Consider the following 18,579-nt stretch of genomic DNA (forward strand, 5'->3'; position numbering starts at 1 on the left):
GATATGGTGGAAGCTGAGCAGAGAGAAGCGGCTTAGACTTATGACAATATGAAATATCGATGTGAAATACTTATGGTAACTTTCGAAAGACAGCTTTAAAGATATAAATGGAGAACGGGGAGATATAAACCTTTCGAAAAAGGTTAGATCGTGTAAGAGAAGAAAAGGAGATGCAGGCCTACTAGCTATAAAAAAATCAGTGCGGTCGTTTCGTCGTTACAACTTACGATAGTCCTAGAATTCGACAAAAATCGCCGAGTTCTAGATCACCGTTTGTGTGTATGTGTTGCGGAGGAAAAGGGGTTTTGAGGATTATCTTATCTAATAAAAAAATTACCATCCATCCATTTCGAGGCTCCAGACGACCGAGAAACTAAGATGTGAACTGGGCCAAGCGAGAGACACAAGCCGGTTTCGATTAATTCAAAACGCTAAATAGAGCGACAGAGATAAGTGCAGTCAATTATGTATCTACTTATAGGCCGTCCAGAGACTATTTCCGACGGCGTGTAACCGCGATTTAAAGTCGTCCGTCCGAATTCACGCTGAGTAAACACGTCCGGCGAAGCTCGCATATGTGTTTTTGCACTTGGCCCGGTCTGCCGCTTACCGTAACGCGAGAATGCAACACGGAGAATATATGCTGCGGCAACAGCTGCACGTTGCCGAGAGGAGTTCCGCGGAGGCACGCGCGAAACGGGCCGCGCACGTTGCGTTGCGTTGCGTTGCGTTGCGTCGCGTCGCGTCGCTCGGCTCGGCTCCGGGCCCGATCCGGTTCGGTCATCGGCCCCGTTGGCCGGGCCCTTAAGGGTCCGAGTTAAAGACCGCATGCGTTGCATAGAACGTGTTTCCTCCCTCTCCGCGTCTCTCTCTTTCCAGAAAAAAAGAAACAGTGAAAGAGAGAGAGAGAGAGAAAGAGAAGCATCCTCAAGTTCAGTTTTACCGCGTCTGGAAATGCTCACTCGCGCGATCGCCGACGAGTTTAAAATTCGCGTCGCGAACGAGAGAGAGAGAGAGAAAGAGAAAGAGGTTTCCGGAGCTTCACACGCTTCGGGAATACTGTTGAAAGACCGTTCTGCTGTCAAGTTCAACTGTGTAGAAGCACGTCCAGATTTCTTTCCTTTTTTTTTTTCATGTATAAATGAAGACTTCGGCTCATAAAAGAGGATAATTTTGAGAATCGACGAGCATTTGACGTTCAACAAAGCGCCAAACAAACCGAGATGTAACAACACTCTCAGCTTTTCCCACTTCCACCTTGGTCAATCATGTTCGCCGCTCCAAAAATGGAACTGTGGGATTAAATGGGTTAAGAGTCGCGCGCATACGTATGTGTGTGCGCATATACGTTTTTTTTTTGCGTGTGTGAGGAGCGAGTCGCGCGCGACAATCGACGACGACGGCGACGACGGAGGCGGAGGAGAAGCGTAGGCATTTCCTTATTTAGAAGCGGAGAAACGCCGTTGCCCGCCACCAACGATGGAGAGACGCTTTCTTCGAAGAGAGGAGAAGAGAGGAAGACACTTACGGAAAGAGAGTCGATGCCGAAAAAAGCCCCAAGACGAGCCGTTCTCAATGACTGCCAGAGAGGATGCTTACCTCTCTCTCTTTCTTTCTTTCCCTCTTTCTCTCTTTCTCTCAGAGTACGAGAGACCTGCTGAGATTCCGGCTCTCGATCGCATTCTGCAAGCCTCCGGACCCTCGACCCTCGACCGAAGACATTTCTCCGCCTATTTTTTCCTCTACCGGATATCTACCTGTCTTGAAAGACGTACCCTATGTGTAAAATTCGGACAAATGTCTTTAAATCGATTCGTACTAAATTGTTTGATAATTGCGACCAAATGTTGAAATAATGTTAATTAAATATATGATTAAGACGGTACACCATCCTGAGGTCTCTAAAAATAAGTAAAATAAATAAGGTGTTGAGAATTGTCATAAATAGTTACTGAAAAGTTTAAATTCTTTCTACAATTCTTACTACAATGTATTATTTTCAATGTAACGTGCGTACGATGTTTTGAAAATTATAATAATTATATAGAAATGGCAGCAAGTTAAAAAAAAATTATTTTTTCCTATCTAAAAATGTAACCAAATGATTGACTTGTCAAAAAAATACATGCTACATTAAAGAAAATATTATATAAATAATGTATACAAATAGATTAGGATAAATAGCTCTCGAGATTTCTTAGCAGCCAGGTTGAAAAATAGTTTCGAGAAAAATGCAAAGAAAGTTTCAAGATAAGATTTTCTAAATCCTAATCTTCCACAAATAACATTCCACACACTTGAAATTTAAAGAAAATGTAAAAAAATCGATTGTTTGAAGCTGTCAGATATATACCTCCTTAATTAAAATAATTTCATTAATTAGTTATATTAGTATATATTTTGATAATACTTATTAAATATATGTATTTAGAAAGTAAAATTATTTTTGGTTATATGAACTGAATATTTAATTGGCATTATGTCATTTAACATTTAGTAACCACTGCCAGACACTTTTTCAGTGTAGAAACATACTTCTCGTGATATCTTATATCAATAAATAGAATCCAAATAATTAATAAACAAAGAATAAATTTTTTTATGTGCAATTAGAAATAAATTATTATTATCATAAATCATAATTATATCATAATTATATTATATAAAAAAGAATATTAATATTTACCCCAATATATTTAACTATAAAAAAGACCAAAATAAAATAGGAATTTTCAAAAATTCAAAAGAAAGTTTTGGGTGGTGCAAATTTGCACTAGTGTGATTACTATGAGTTAAAGAGTGTTTTCTTGAGAATAATTTTGTGGAATTATTATCGTAGCAAATAAACTAAGGATAAACTATTTAACGCCTCAGTGACGCAGATTTCGATAAACAAGTTGCACCCGGCTAGATTTTTCAACAAGACGGACTTTGTTACAATAAATTGAATTAAACAGTTATGATATCAAGATTCGATTGTGCTTCTCCGTGCAGTCGAATATACGACAGCCGCTTTCGTCTTGCGTCTTGCGTCTGCAAAATCTTGCTTCTCTGTGTAAGCTTATCCCAGTTGGTGGTCGATAGTAAACAATGAGCTCGCGCACTTCTCTGAGAGAAGGCACGCCTCCATATTTCAGAAATAATCGCGGCTTCCGTTTGGAGGGATTCGCGCGCGGCATGGCATCGGCGATGCCCGGATTACGAATGCACGACGCGTTTTGGCACGGGATACCGGACCTATATTCGCGATGGATCCGAAACACGTTATTTCGGTTGAGGCGCAAATATTAGGTTGCCGACCGCGATTCTTCCGGAGAATGGAGTGTCTCGCGCGTGATTCTCTCGCTATGGATTGCGGTTATTTCCGCACGTTAATCTACACAATTGCTAACGAACGCATCTATTAAATGACAATAAATATCCCCAACAAATAATCTCGTATTCAATAATAATTAGCGATAAATATACCCTTGATAAATAATTGCCTCGTTCAAATGTAAGGTTGGGTAGTAACTAGTTAAAAACTTTGAAATTAATAATGGAGTTAAAAATAACTTTGAACTCTTAATTTAGTTCATTTTAAATAATTTAATTTTTAACTTAAACTAGTTATTTTTTAAACTCAACCTTTAAATTATTAACTTATTTTCTAAATTAAAAATTTTATCTATAAAAAAATAAATGATTAAAGAAAAAAATACGTTGCTACATAAAAAAAAACAATATATTTCTTTGTCACATAAATTTAATTTACAAATAAAATATTAAATATTTTTGATAATCTATATTATAATTATGTTGGTAATCTAGCTTAAATAAATTGTGACATTTTAATTTAATATAAATAATGCTTTTGAAAACTAACTTTTAATTTAACTTGAGTTAATTTTTCGTTAATGTAATTTTTGTCTTAACTAAATTAATTATTTAATTTCATAAGCCATTAACTTAATTTAGTTAAAAATATATATATTAACTTATCCAACTCCGTTCGAGTGTAATTTGCTCAATAAAACAAAAGCGGCGTGCCCTCTCGTTTCGTTCTCCCTTTAACGAGGCTTACAATTAGCGGGTTAATCGAGGGGAAAAGGGGAGGAAAGGGAGAACCAATATATCGTCATCCGTCGACACGAATTCATCAGGCGATACTCCAACAAAGGCGCAGTCGATCACGTTACGAAAGTTCCTCGGCAACCGCGTGAGGATAGAGAATTCCTTTTTCTTTCCTCTGTTTCTGTTTCTTACGGTCATAAGAGGGCCGCGTTTTTCAGATGCAGCGACATGCTACACGTTTCGTTCGCCGTCGTACATACGTCACGAGAGCGAAATTGTTTGCCCATACATTTTCAATACGGTCCATAGACCAACGGTGTCACGTGCGCGCGCGCGAACTGGAAAATCACCTCGTAACTTGATATAGCGTATTTTCTCTTCCATTTTTGTCTGATCACGTAACTTAGAACACATAGCGCATTTCCTATCTCATCGTTAAAAGACAGGGGCAAAGATTAAAACTGTTGATTTTGCTACCTGAAATAATAATGGTCTCGCAAGTTCTTAATACGATTTAAAAATACCTGAACAGTTTCAATGTGCATTGCACAATTCTATTAATGTAATTGATACAAACACAATCAATTTTCATTGTGTTAAATACGAATATAACGTCATTGCACTCTTTACAACCAAATGTTGTAAAAGGGCAGATATTTTTTTTATACAATTTGTATCACAATATTTTTGGTGTGTAGGACATAGGAGCGAGATCTATTCCATCTCTTATGTCACGAGTTAAAAATCTGGTAAGGGAGACGGCGCTCGTTACTTTTACCGAACGTTATAAATAATAGTCGAGCCTCGCTTCGTTCTCCTCTCGTCAACCCACCTATTCGACACGACCACGCGGTTTCGTTATGCAACAAGCGAGCTGCTGGTAGGCGGCTCGGACCCGGACACATTACATCTATGGCAACGAAATACGCCGTTGTATGACAATAATTAGAACAGAGTAGACGGTCTTACGAGTGCGACTATGCGTAATTTATCCGCGACGTGTTCTCGTGCCTCGCGCGTCCAACACACCGCGAAAATAAAGACGTGGCATTGTTAGTTCAGTGTACGTTAGAGAAACGTCGTGTCTCTTAGACCTTCGTGCAAAAAAAATGCGATCTCGTTGGTTGGGTGTGGCACGGTATCCCGCGATCTCGTCATCGCAACGACGCATCGAGCGTAACCTTTTTATCACGCAAACGATCTACCATGAACATAAATTTTTATTGGAGTCACGAATGCACGGCCACGATTGATCGATCCGCCTCGCGATGATATCGTCGTTCTTTGCGTTCGATGCTCCGAAGTTCTCACCGGACACTCATTAAGTCGCTCGCTTATAACTGTGTACTCGACAAGATAAATCTCGTACTTGGCAATTCTTTAATTGGCTCGTGTGTACCTAACAATAAAGAGAAAGAAGAAAAGTTTCAAATTTTTGCGTTACTTCACTAAACCATTTCCTGCTGCATGTCTCGCATCAGCAAAAAAACTTATTGATGTAACGAATGTTGACATGTGATCTTTTTTTTACTGTTGAGTTATCGGTTGAGATATAAAAATATATGGCGTGCCTGCAGTAAAAAATAGAAGATAAAAAATGATCGCGACAACTAAAAGCTTGAGATGAGAATAATTTGCAAAATTATGTTCTCCAGTTGATTTCAAGCAAATTTTGCTTCAACGAGATAGAAATTTCACGCTTGGTTGTTAAGCATACAATGTAAAACTTCATTGACTCAATGAAAAGTCATCTCTAGATTGACTACGGAAGTTGAAGTTTGATGATTCTAAAATTCTACATTATGCCCACAAGTAAATTGGGAATCCCCGATGCGATTTGATCAATGGCGCGACGCCGGCCAACCTGGATATCATCCTCGATTCATCGAGAGCCGAGGTAAGCGAGCGCGAGTTACAATTCTCGGGATCGGCGAGCTCTCGAAAGGCGAGGCGAGGCAAAACGAAATGAAACGAAGCGAGTCGAGTCGAGTCGCGGCGAGTCAAGTCGAGTCGAGTCGAAGCGAGGCGAGCCGTTGCGTGGCGAGGGCGAGAGCGAGGCGAGGCGAGCCGAGTCGAAGTTCCCGGCGCGGCTTCACCGTTCGAGAGAAGGAATGCGGCCGCCACGGCGCGATGAAGATACGGGGAGGGGTGAGCAAGGACGAGAGGCGCGAGAGGGAGGAAGGGCACGCAGCAATGGAAGAGAGAAGGGGGGTCGAAGACCGAGTCCGGTTAGCGATGGCTCCGAACGCGATCGACCGCGGTATAACTCCGTTCGACCCGAAGAGTACGAACAAGGCATCTCATTAACGTTAAAGTCGGTCAGCTGTTTCCCTAGAGCGGTCCGCGAATTCTCCCGGTCGTGCACGACCGCGGGGTGAAAGAGGGAGAGATAATCCTGAACTACGTCTCGATCGATGGATTACGTAAATGCACTCTCGAGAAGCGTTTAGCGAGAAGTATCAACAAGATGCGATGGTGCGTCGATGTTTTGACGAATTGGAAACGCCCCGACGTTATTAGAAATTCATTCGGTTCTTTTTTTTTTTTCTTTAATGACGCGGTACCTTTTACAGCGCGGTTAATTGAGCCTGGCTTTATTGCCGCCACGATAATGTCCGTCATTAACGTCGCGCTGTCCCGCTCGTGTGCTTCGTTGCTTTTCTCATAAGGAGTTGCCCGGTACCATACGGATGGCAATTAGCAGTGGCTAGAAACGTTAGCGGTGTCGCGATTGCGTATATTTACGAGTGTATTTGCAAGAAGCACGGTTCCTTCTGCTTTCAGCGCCGTTAAGCTTCCGAGCTTGAAATTATTTCCCTCGCGTTCTGCGTCCTCGATGCAAATTAGACCTTTGGACGCGAATATTAATCGATCCGGACGCGTGAGAAACGTGTTTGTCAACGGTCCAATTAACGATCACGCTTCGTTATCCCGAGAAGTAACATTCGCGTTCGCTTCTTGCGAAAGAGAACAATCCCAATAGCTCGAACCACTTCGGATTTTCGGTAGCCTTTCCTTGAAAAAAAAAGAGGGAAAAATCAAAAAAGCGTATAAGACACGCGGATTCTTTCAACAAGATGAGACAAGACGAGACGCGCCGAAACGTTTCTCTCGAAGGTTGCAACGATTAGTCACGTCGACCCACTGCGACTCGAAATCGAGCGCGCACCCGGCTTAGCTATCCAAGTTTCGACCGGACGACAATTTCGAAAGGACGACGCGCGCACTTGGCGACGAGTTCTATTCACGCCACTAGGTCACCGAGAGAACTCGTTACACACACTCGGCGCGCGCGCGCAACCGGTGGAAATAAGTAGAGCGCGCTTGAACGCGCCAGCCGCCCTCTCGAGTGCATCACTATATACGTGAGGGATCATTATGGGAGGGCAGGCTCCCGTGCGCTCTCTGTCTATCTCCACACGCCGCCTGTACAACAAATGTAAAAACCCATAGATGCGCCCGGGCGAGCACTCGCCCATGGCAGTGCCTCTCAATCGCTTCCCGGGAAGAGGACGAGATCGGAATAAAACAATCACGTAAAAGAATCATGATGATAAATAATTAATTTGTTAAATGTTTATTTCATGTAACTACTAAGCCTACTTTGTATATGGATACAATACTCGTTTTATATCCGTGAAAAAAAAAATTTTTTAATTGCTTCTAATGTATTATTCGTTAAAGAAGAAATCGCATCGCTTCGATTTTGTTTATCGATAGACTAATTGTCATTCTAAAGAGAGAATAAAAACATAGATTAAAGGAAAGGGAAAGGAGAACTCGGTAGGGCTTTCAAGTTCCTTCGGCAGTTCATAAAGGGTTAATTAGACGATTACTCAGATGCATCGTTGGTTAGATAATTTTTTACTTTTCAACTTTATAATTGTAAAGTTCAAGGTTCTTGCTAAAGTATTTTCTTACTATTAATCAGTATTTAAAGATTCTATATAGAAATATTGAAGAACATATGTCAAGAATTAAGAAAAGATAATGACTCATGAAACTGACTATGAGTAAAAAATATCTGATCAAAACATGTAATCGTGTAGAAAATACAAGTGATTTTTAGATAACACATTTGCATTTTCGCAGAACAATATAACTTTTATAAAAATATTAAGATAATCATTAAAAGCATCGAAAAAATATTTTAGGCGATACTTTATATTCCATGAAAAAAATTCAATATCAAATATCTCATAAAATTGTCACTTTTTAATTATCTTAATATTTTAATGTGTGTGAAGTAATAAAAAAAATTAATTTCTATAAGAAAAAATGTGTGGACACAGGTGTACACAGACGTGCAAAAATACATTTGCATTATCCTTTTATCTAACATAATTAATTTTTCTATGTTGCGTAAACATCGTTTAGTCTCACTTTGATAATTTTTATTTGCCTTTCAAGTCTTTCTTTGTGGCTTATTACAGAAATATGTCGTGTATACAACGTATACTTCAAAGATAAACGAGACCTTTAAACCCCATTCAATGAGTACTTCGAAAGAAGAGATGATTACGGTAAATTATTGCCCTCGGCCTCACCTAATACGGGACAAGTCAAATTCCTTAGTTGCAGTGAGGGCTCATTACAAGCACGAGTGAGCTAACAGGTATCGCCGAACAGGTATTGCGCAACGAATTGGCCTCAGGTTTTCCGTGAACGAAGGGGATGCAGGGTCAATAGAGATTTTAACGAGCCTTCAAAGAGACGATTTTGAGAAAAGTGCCTTTTGCGGCTGCCCCCTTATGTGCGTGTATACAAACGGTGTAAAGAAGGAAAATCGAAAATAAACCGGAGTAAGTAGCGGCGGTTTATATTAAACTTCAACTTCCTCGGGGCACAAAAATCCACTATCGTGCATTTGTCGAATAAGGTAAAAAGATTTGCTTAAAACGAAGAAATAACCGGACACACTTCCTATAAAATGCTTCCTATGAAACAATAGTTCTCACGGAAAACAATAAGAGTTATCCGTAAACTCCGGGAGGGGAGTTACCTCATTTACTGTACAGTTCCGACTTGAACGTTAAATTCATCTTTTCGAAAGACCGAAAAAAAACATCAAAGCCGCGATAGCGCAAAAAATTAAATGCAAACGGAAAAACTTTTTCCAAGCGGGAAATAACGAAGAGAAATGTTCGGGAAATATCGCGGGGGTTCGATAGAACCATTGACAAATTTCTGGCGAGAAGAAAAAAAACATTTTCCAATAAAGTGTTAAAAACTCTAACGATGAAATGTCAAATATTAAATAAGGAGGCCCACGAGCTACTACAAAATCTTCATGTAAAAATTATATTATATCACTTTGTATAACAAAAACACACGTTTAATATACTATCAGATCATTCTCAATGTTATATACATAATGAAATAAAACGCGCAGATTACATAAAATGTAAAATGGTTTCCCTCGTTTACGTTCTACAAAGAATTTAGCGCACTGCTCGCGGGCAACATGATCATCTTCCCTTTGTGCGACGTGCAGGGTTTGCGGTGCTCTTGGCGCACGCCGGGAATATTAACTGTGTCTCTCTCTCTTTCTCTCTCTCTCTCCCCCCGTAAAGCGTATGTGTGATGCAGCAGCACTGCTTTCCAACGCGTAAAGCAAAACGAGCGGATACAGCTTTCTCCCGCTGACTTTCCAAAGCCGAAACGCGTCCTTAGGCGATCTCCGCACCTTCGCGAGTGTAATTCGCGCTATACGCGACGCGATAAATCGCCGATCGAAAATCGGGGACTCGCTCGAACGGAATAGATGCTCCGTGCGAGGAGAGAGAGGAGGGAAAGTGGGCGCAAGCGGCGAATTTGTTTAATCGCGTGTACGGAACAGAAATTATCAATTCAGCAATTGTTGTCATATAAACGAGAATATAAAATCTTCCTCTAAAAGTTTGACAAGCGAAATTTCAGCTTAAATTTCAGCAAATTTTATATTTTTATTTCAATATTATAACATTAATTTATAAAAAACACAATATATATAATAGTTTTGATAATAATAGTATTGAAAGATTCTACTTTTTGGTTTGAAGACTTGTTATTTTTTTATCCAATATTTTTTCCTTTCAATTCAATGAAATTATTGAATAATGAGAGTATTTTTCTCGATGAAATTATATACTGAGAAAAAAATTTTATTAATTTGACTAAATTTTTCAATTTGACTAATTGAAAAATTTACTGCTTAACGTTCACAGTGGGGTCATTTAAATCCCAACCACTTAAATGCTTACCGTAATGAAGATATTGATTGTTTTAACTTGAAAAAAATGACTGAATAATCTTTGAACATCTTTTTTTAATGCAAATGGTTTTTCCATGAAACTTGATGTCAAGTAAAGAAAAAAATTAAAGAACCGAAAAAATAACTTTTTATTAAAAAACTCATAACTTTTACAATTTTTTATATTTTAAGCAAAATATAATAAGATATTCTTCAGATATTAGACTTTTCAGACAAAGATAATTCAACTGTTCCCGTTTCAAGATACTTATTTTGAGAATCAAAGTGTTGAATTTTGGAGTAAAAAAACAATTTTTATCAAGTATACTTATTTATAAAAGAAAAATATTTTTTATTGATATCAATATGTACAAAAATATTCAGGATTGTTGATTTAATGTTATAAAATACGTGTATACAAAACTTAGTTTGAAACTGAATTTTCTTGGGGTCTTTTAGACGGTGAACATTAAGAGTTAAATTTCTTTAATTCAAGTATTTATTTATTTAACATAAATACATAAAGTACTTGAATTTCAATTTAAGTATTTATATATACATATATATTTGACCAAAGTACATAATAAAAATACAACATTTGAACTAAAGCAATTTAATCAAGTTGAAAAATTCAGTCGAATTAACAATTTCTTTTTCCTCAGTGTACAAGCTTCTGCAAACAAACAAATTATACGGCTGTTCAAGATTAACAAACATTTTTTTAAAAGATTTAAATTTCATTCCCTTAAATTGAATTTCTTTAATTACAAGTATTAATTGGCGACAGTTTACGCAGATTTGTAAGAATAATCGGCGCGTCTGTCTCTTCGGGCGCATCTTCTCGGACGAAAGAAGGGAGTGCCACGAGGAATCGTTTCCAGTAACGACATCAGTTGTTGCACGCACGGAGAGGCGGCGGTGGAATTACAGGCATCAAAGCGACGATGGCGGTGGCCGCGTGCGCGCGCGCGCGATTTCGCACGACGGAATGCCAATTTTGTCGAACGTCGTAATCGACGGTTTGCTCGGCGCGGAAGCGCGCACCAGTCTCGTTAGGGCAGGTGCGCACGCGCGCACGATACACGTGAGGTCGAAAGAGACGAAGAGATTAAAAGAGAGAGAGAGAGAGAGAGAGAGAAAGAGAAAGAAGAAAAACGTCTCAGATGCGAACAGTTAATTCCTTGCGAATCGAGCGTTTATGTGCCGGACCTTTTCCCCGAGAACAGATCGGGGATCTGGTGAGCGGTGTATCGAGTGTGTTGTCGGAGGGAGAGAGAGGGTAGGGAGAGTAGGGGGACGACGAAAGAGACCGGGAGAGGAAAGGAGTGTATCGAGAGTGCCTAACGAAGCGGTTCTACTGCGGCGCGAGGTCAGCGTCTTTTCTGCGTATATGCGCGCGGCACGCACGTCTCGCTAATCTTCGCCGATTTCGATGGTGATGGTGGTGATGATGATGATGCCGCTGCCACCAGCGCAGCGATATCACCAGCCCACCGTCACGAGCAGCATGCAAAACGACGAGCAAAACGCAAACGGCGAACGGCAATAACACGGGGGAGCGGCAAGTGCTGCCGCCAAACGGTACAACGAGAGCGTATAAATAAATATTTACCGGGCACCGTTCACGCGTTCCTTTCACTTGCCGTATCGTATCGCCGATTGAAATCGATTCCAAACACAGATGTGCGCAGACAGATTCGCGGCCTTTGAGACGTAGTACCTCGCCCGGCTGCAGGAAATCTCGAACATTTTCGCGAAAGCAAAAAAAAATTAGGGAAGAACAGACGTCCGATATAGTACACAAATTTGAGAGAAAAAAGACCGACGGGATTTAACGGAACAGCTGAGAACCGAGAATCGATCTATTTGCAAGCGCGTCGTAGTTTAGCACGAGTTGAAAGCACTATATACATTTTAAGAGAGATAATGGAAAAGAGAAAAATGTAAACATAGTGCATTCTGTTGTCAAATGATTCTAATGGCTATAGATTCTCGTCTTTTTTACTACGCGACAATTCAGCAGCGCTGATATCGGTGCAAGTATGATAAACGGAGGATAAATGGGAGGAAAAAAAGGATTTCAACCCTTGTCATCCGCTCGTATTAACGTTATAAATGTCGGATGCGAACCTACCGCAATAATAATCGTACGTTTCCCCCGCGCGATAACGCTCGATTAATGAAAGCTATCGAATTAGCGATATTTGCTCGTGATAATCTCAAACGGTGATAGTTTGCTAAAAATAAAGATATCTTACGCAGAAAATGCTCACGCGTATATTACATCTTAGGCGCGATCAAGCTGCAGTTCATCGTTTCTCTCTTTTTTTCTTTTTATATTAAACTCGCAAAAACAAATTACTCGGAGTGCAATCGTCCGCAGATTTGCGCGGGACTCCGAAGAAAACTCCTTATGCATTCTCATTTCGCGTTATACTTTCTTTCTCTCTGTCAATTGAAGATTGGCACGAAAAGAACGTATAGTTTCACCAAGATCGAATTGTTCGTTTTATCCCTCGAAAGAGATACAATTTAATACAAATTTAGTTTGAAGTTTGAAGATATATTAACTTTCGCCTGTAAGCGTTTTGGGCATCAAGGGCGGTTTAAAGCTATAATAATATAATAATAATTCTGTTAATAAAACACGACGGAGGGTACAATATTACTTCATTGATATATTTAGGTCTGTGCTCTTCGTAATTTCTTTTTCCGCTTAAAATGTAGCAGATACCCCGTCAAGAAGAAGAAAAAGAGAAGAGAGTATAAAATGTTGGAATGAATAAAAGAACTCCGATTTTATCGAAAATTTAATTTATCTAAAATATTATTTATTATACTTTAATTAAATAAATTATAGCAATAAAAACTTTATAACGTTTACTATATTAAAAATAAAACAATTTTTTTTATTATGTTCGAAAAAAACTTTAAAAATTCTTGCGTTTTTTTCCGTATATCAAAAGAGGTGAAATATATGGCCAATCACGAGTAGAACAAAGAATACTAAATATTTATACATTTGTACATTTTTTATCTATCCTTCACTTACTCGGAAAAAGTATCTGTCGTAACTGTAAACTGCGCACGATAACTAAACTTCAATCGTAAAATGTGGACTGTTATTATTTTAACTAATACTTATTGCAAATTAGATGAAGGAGTTTTAGCCACCTGATACACAATGTTTAGTTACAGTACATATTTGTGCGCAACATAACAAAATGATATAAATACCTTAGCATACCAAATAGCTCCGATAGCTAAAGATATTCATATCACAGCTATATTTTTATGTTGCTGTATTTTTATGGTATGAGCCTGACAGCTATATTTTTATGTTGCTGTATTTTTATGGTATGAGCCTGACAGCTATATTTTTATGTTGCTGTATTTTTATGGTATAAGCCCGACATTACTTTATTTATTAGTCTTAAACGCAACAACAAACCGTTTTGCTATAATTTATAGCTACGACAACAAACACATTTTCAGCAAACCACGATTAAATCTTATAGTGAAAATTATTATGATAAATAATAGGCGTGAATCAACGAGGAAATTATAAAAAATTTTTATAACGTTTTTCATCAAGTTACCATAGTATTAACAGTACTTACAATATAATTCTCTGAAATTTTTTTCTACTGTCCGTACACCGCGAAAAAAAATTGTTGATTTAACTAAATTTTTCAATTGAATTAAATTTATTTATTTCAAGTATATATTTCAATCAAATATATAAGTACTTGAATTAAAGTTTAAGGGCCCCCGCACACACTTTTGCAAAGTACATAAGAAATTCAACCAATCGAATTTCTTATGCATTTATGTTATGCGTTGAATTTCTTATGTACTTTGTTTATGGACCAATCAATTTGCTTATGTACATTATGCGTTATGCAAAAGTGTGTGCGAGGGCCTTAAGTATTTCAGGTAAATACATAAATAGTTGAACTAAAGAAATGTAATTTAGTTGAAAAAATTTTGCCAAGTTAATTTCTCAGTGTAGCTACTATTGTATATTAATGTTTGATATAAATTTTTCATCGTGTATTAATATAATATAAGGTATACGAAAAAGCATATGACTTTTCTTCCTATTTTTTTTCTTTTTTACTATCGCGACGTGAATATCGAAGTTACCTCCAACTCTCATTCTTTCGCCGAACATTCACATCCAGATCGATCGGCTCCAAAGAAACCCGTTATAATTCTCGAACGAACACGCCGTCGTTGCCGCGCCGGCCACGTGACACACACGCGTCGCACGTCGCGATAGCGAAAGGCACGGATAAGGCACAACGCGGGGAGGAAAGGAAGAGGGGAGGCATATGCGACACCTGTGTGCACATAGGTGTTCCGCATCTCCGCGCAGAACAGGGATCTTTTTTCGAACGCCGAAATTCCGGACTCGAGCGATTGAGGGGAGAGGAGGAGGGGGTGCAAGCGCGGGGAGAAGCGAGGGGGAACGAGGAAGGGAGAGGGGACGTGTGGTCACTTGGGAATGTGGTATCAGTATAAACATATCGCTACACTTGTGCCACAACAACAACGACATAACTCGAGAAACAATGATTTTCCAAATCAAATGTTTCCAATTAGAATTTCACTTCTCGGTATGTTAAATTCTCGTCGTTTTTTTTTCCAACAAGTCGAAAATAATCTTTTTTTGTCGTCGTTGCAGCAGACGAGCGATATATCGCTTCGTTACATTATCGCCTCCTCCTCTCGGAGACATGCGTCCTCTTATCGCTAACATGAGAAACGCCGGCGCCAGCGGTTCCAATCCTCTCCTTGCCCGCGATCGCGATCCACGAAGACGCACGAAAATGACGAAACTCTGCGACGAGTGTCCGTCAAAAGAACGGGAAAAACGTGACACTCGAGACCTGAGATTGAATGTCCCTCCGGAGGAAACGCGCTCGCGACGAAAGTCACGTTTTCCGGGACACCCCGTATACACGTCTTATTCGCTGAGGAATTCGCTGATAGCATTTACGCGCCGACCGACGACGACTCCATTTGTCGATCGACGATATTTCGAAACGTGACGACAACGACGACGACGACGAAGAATCGGAGAAAACGAGCCGCGCGGTTAGCCCAGACGATATGCTGGGCGTCGAGCGAGAACGCCTGCCTCCGAACGACGAAGCAGGAAAAGGAGACGCACGCACGACAACGCGATCTCTCTGTTACGTCACGATGAAAAATTCATCGTCGCGGGCGCATTCGGCGAGGCGCTCGCTCGCACGAGCGCGCAAAATGGCGCGTCGCGAAATCTCGCGTTCCGACGATCAAATTCGGGCGCGCGCGCATCCTCGGCGCGGCTAACACTTATTTCTAGACTTCTCGGAAAACCTTACCTTCGACCTTTCCCGCGAATCTTTCGCCGCGCGACGGAGAGTACACGTACACCGAAGGCGGATCAAAAAAAAAAAAATAGGAGCAAAAATGAGAGAATGCAAAAAATCGTCACTCACCCTCGTCCAGCAGCCGCTCCACGTGAATGAAGACATTTGGGAAGGCAGCTAGCTGCTTCCGGTCCTTGAGCAACTGTGACAGGTAGTCCGCTATACTCTGCGTCGTCGTGTTAGTATTATCACACATCGCAAATTGTACTCGGCTGCTTCAATGGCGAATGTTGGCGCGTGTTGGGCGCGCGCGGGCACGCTGCTCTTAATGCAACACTCAGAGGGGATCGCGGCGAGCGAGAGCAGAACCGCGACGGTGCGCGGAGGCGACAACGACAGCGGCGGCGACGGCGGCGGCGGCGGTGACGACAGCGGCGCGGTGTCGGAACGGATGGAGAACGGCGAAGTTGTTCTCACTCCTCCGGTCACACGAGAGAGCACTAGACACGCGCGAAGACGGGCGGAGACGTACTGACGAAGGAGCGTTTAAAAGAAAAGGAACCGCCGGCGGAGCGAAGGCAGCGACGCGGTGGTGGCGAGTGAGTGAGAGAGAAAGCGAGACCTCCCGCCAACGTGGAGGGACCGCGGACGAAGCGGGGGTGGCGCGCGAGCGCGGAGAGAGGGGAAAGGTAGGGGAGGGAGAGAAAGGGGGGAGGGAGCCGGAGAACGAACGTGCGAGGGCGAACGGCACTCCTCCTCCTTCGAAAGAGTCGTAAAGTCGCCTCGTCTGTCGCGTATACTTCTCCCTTTCGCTCTTAATTGTTTTTCTTCTCCAGCGACGTGACACACAGAGCTTCTTCCGCTCGCTCTCGCTCTCTATCTCTCTCTCTCTCTCTCTCTCTCTCTTCCTCGATTAGCTCCTATGATGCCGCCGCCTCTCTCTTTTTCTCTCTCGCTTTATCGGCCGCTCGACTTGGACTAAGTTTGCGACAGCCTCTCTCGTCTTCCGATCGAGGGAATGCACGCCTCTCACACACTCACGTCGTCACACAGTTGACTTGGTTGACTATTGCGCTTTCAGCCACGATCCCACTTGGTAAACTCGCGCCGCAGTAGATCGCGCGGAGCGCGACGTGAGAGCCAAGGTGGAGGGGAAGTGTAGCTGGAGTGAGGAAGGAAGAGCGTAGGATGGTAAGAGAAGAGAGCAGGAACGAGACGGAGCGTCCAATATAAATAGGAGCGATCGACGAAGTTTTGATCGGAGAAGGAAGAAAACGGAGTGAGACAAGAAAGAGAAAGAGAGACAAACAAAGTCCGTGAGGATTTAGAGATCAACGCGTGTAGAGATAGCGCGCTCTTTCTCTCTCCCTCGCTCGCTTGCGCTCTCCGCGAAGTAAAGTTAAAATCGGAATGCGGCGGATCGCGGGGATTCGAGTGTAGGTAAATACACGCGCTTTGGAATTCTCGGCTCTACTGGATTGCACCCGCCCGTGCATGCGCGCTCCCGTCGACTCGAGCCGAGCGCAGCCGAGCCAGCCCGAAGCTCGGTCCAGACTTGGCGAGCGCATGCGCGTCGCACTTTCCTACGCCGCGCCGCGTCCTTCCCGCCTCGTCCCGCGGCGCCGTCGTCATGCCCGTCTCTCCACCGCCCACTACCATATACGGGCTCTGCATACGCGCTTAGCAGCGAGTGAGAGCGAGAGAAACGAGCGAGGAGAAGAGAGAAAAATAAGCGCCGTACCATCGTCGTGTCGCGAGAGTTGGATAATTCAGACCCGCGTCGACACACGGGCCAACGCACCATCCATTTCTCTTGACGCGACGTGCACGTGTGTGCGTTAGGGGAATTATTCCATCTTTTTTTTTTCTTCAGATACGATTCCTCACGATCGCGCATAATCTCGTGGATTTCGTATTTATTTTACGTTCGATTGAAAATGTTCTCTTTTGATTTCGGAGTCGATCGGAGCGCCAGAAAGGAGGACTCCCGTAGGAAAAGCACTTGCTCCAAAATCTTTCCGCTGTTCTCCCGCAGTCGCGGGTTTCCAATTACAATTTTTAATCTTGGCCCTCACGCGACGACATGCGCGCGCATACAAGTCGCGCGGTGTCGAAACTCGTTTAATCCCTCATGTCAGACTTTTTTTTTAAGAGGAAACATGTTTGATTCTTTTTAAAAGTTTTTAGAAGTGCTAAATAGAAAAATCGCATCAAAATGTGAACGTTTAAAATTCAATATAGTGAATATAAAAAAATAAAAACGTTTCAATAAAAAATTGTATATTACAGAGTTCTTAGTTATATTAAAAAATGACGTCAAAACGAAAAATTCTAAATAACGAATGCAATAAAAAATTTTTTAAGTGCAACAAAATTTATATTTAGAAAAATTCTATGTAGTCCAATGTTTGCCGGATACATATTTTTCGAACACACGTGTGTTACCTCCCCTCGCCGAGGCTCGCGAACTTTCGGCGTGAATGAACAACGTGTCGATCGACAAGACAAGAAACTTCCTTCCCGTCACGAACATTCTCCGATTTCACGAGAAAAACGCACGCGCGCGCTTAGGGAAATCGGGAGAAAAACGAAAAATGGACCGCGCGTGAAACATGTCCTGAACATGTGCGCGACGCACGTATACGGCCAGCTTCTCCCAACCGGAGATCGGCGCGTTACATCAACGGTGCACAACGTCGTTATGCTCTCCGGAGCTACGGCGTGCCTTAGAATGCATAATTAATAAACCTCTACCTACCCGCTTACAATATACTCGTGCGCGCGCGCCGACCGAGGCGTGAACGTACAAGGTGATACCCGCGAGCGTGTCGCCGATTCATATATTAACGACGCACGTGCCGTGCAATAACGACGCGCTTAATCTAAATCTATAAATCTTTTTTCCCGCTTCTTCTTCCTCTTCTTCCTTTTGTAGGA

At 41.6% G+C, this 18,579-nt stretch overlaps 1 protein-coding gene across 5 annotated transcripts in view; it reads right to left on the reverse strand.

The window, feature by feature from the left end:
- Positions 1-17,170, reverse strand: part of LOC105829321 (protein held out wings) — a 43,293-nt gene extending 26,123 nt beyond the window's left edge. Inside the window, exon 1 of one of the 5 annotated variants that reach the window (XM_036287423.1) lies at positions 15,772-17,170. In XM_036287423.1, the coding sequence (XP_036143316.1) occupies positions 15,772-15,898 (127 nt within the window). In that variant the 5' untranslated portion in view covers positions 15,899-17,170. The remainder of the gene's footprint in view (positions 1-15,771) is intronic. The other 4 variants (XM_036287422.1, XM_028192594.2, XM_012668063.3 and 1 more) reach the window with 4 other exon arrangements.
- Positions 17,171-18,579: the final 1,409 nt, after the last annotated feature.

The sequence above is a fragment of the Monomorium pharaonis genome, chromosome 5, assembly GCF_013373865.1.
Source record: "Monomorium pharaonis isolate MP-MQ-018 chromosome 5, ASM1337386v2, whole genome shotgun sequence".
NCBI classification, from domain to species: domain Eukaryota; kingdom Metazoa; phylum Arthropoda; class Insecta; order Hymenoptera; family Formicidae; genus Monomorium; species Monomorium pharaonis.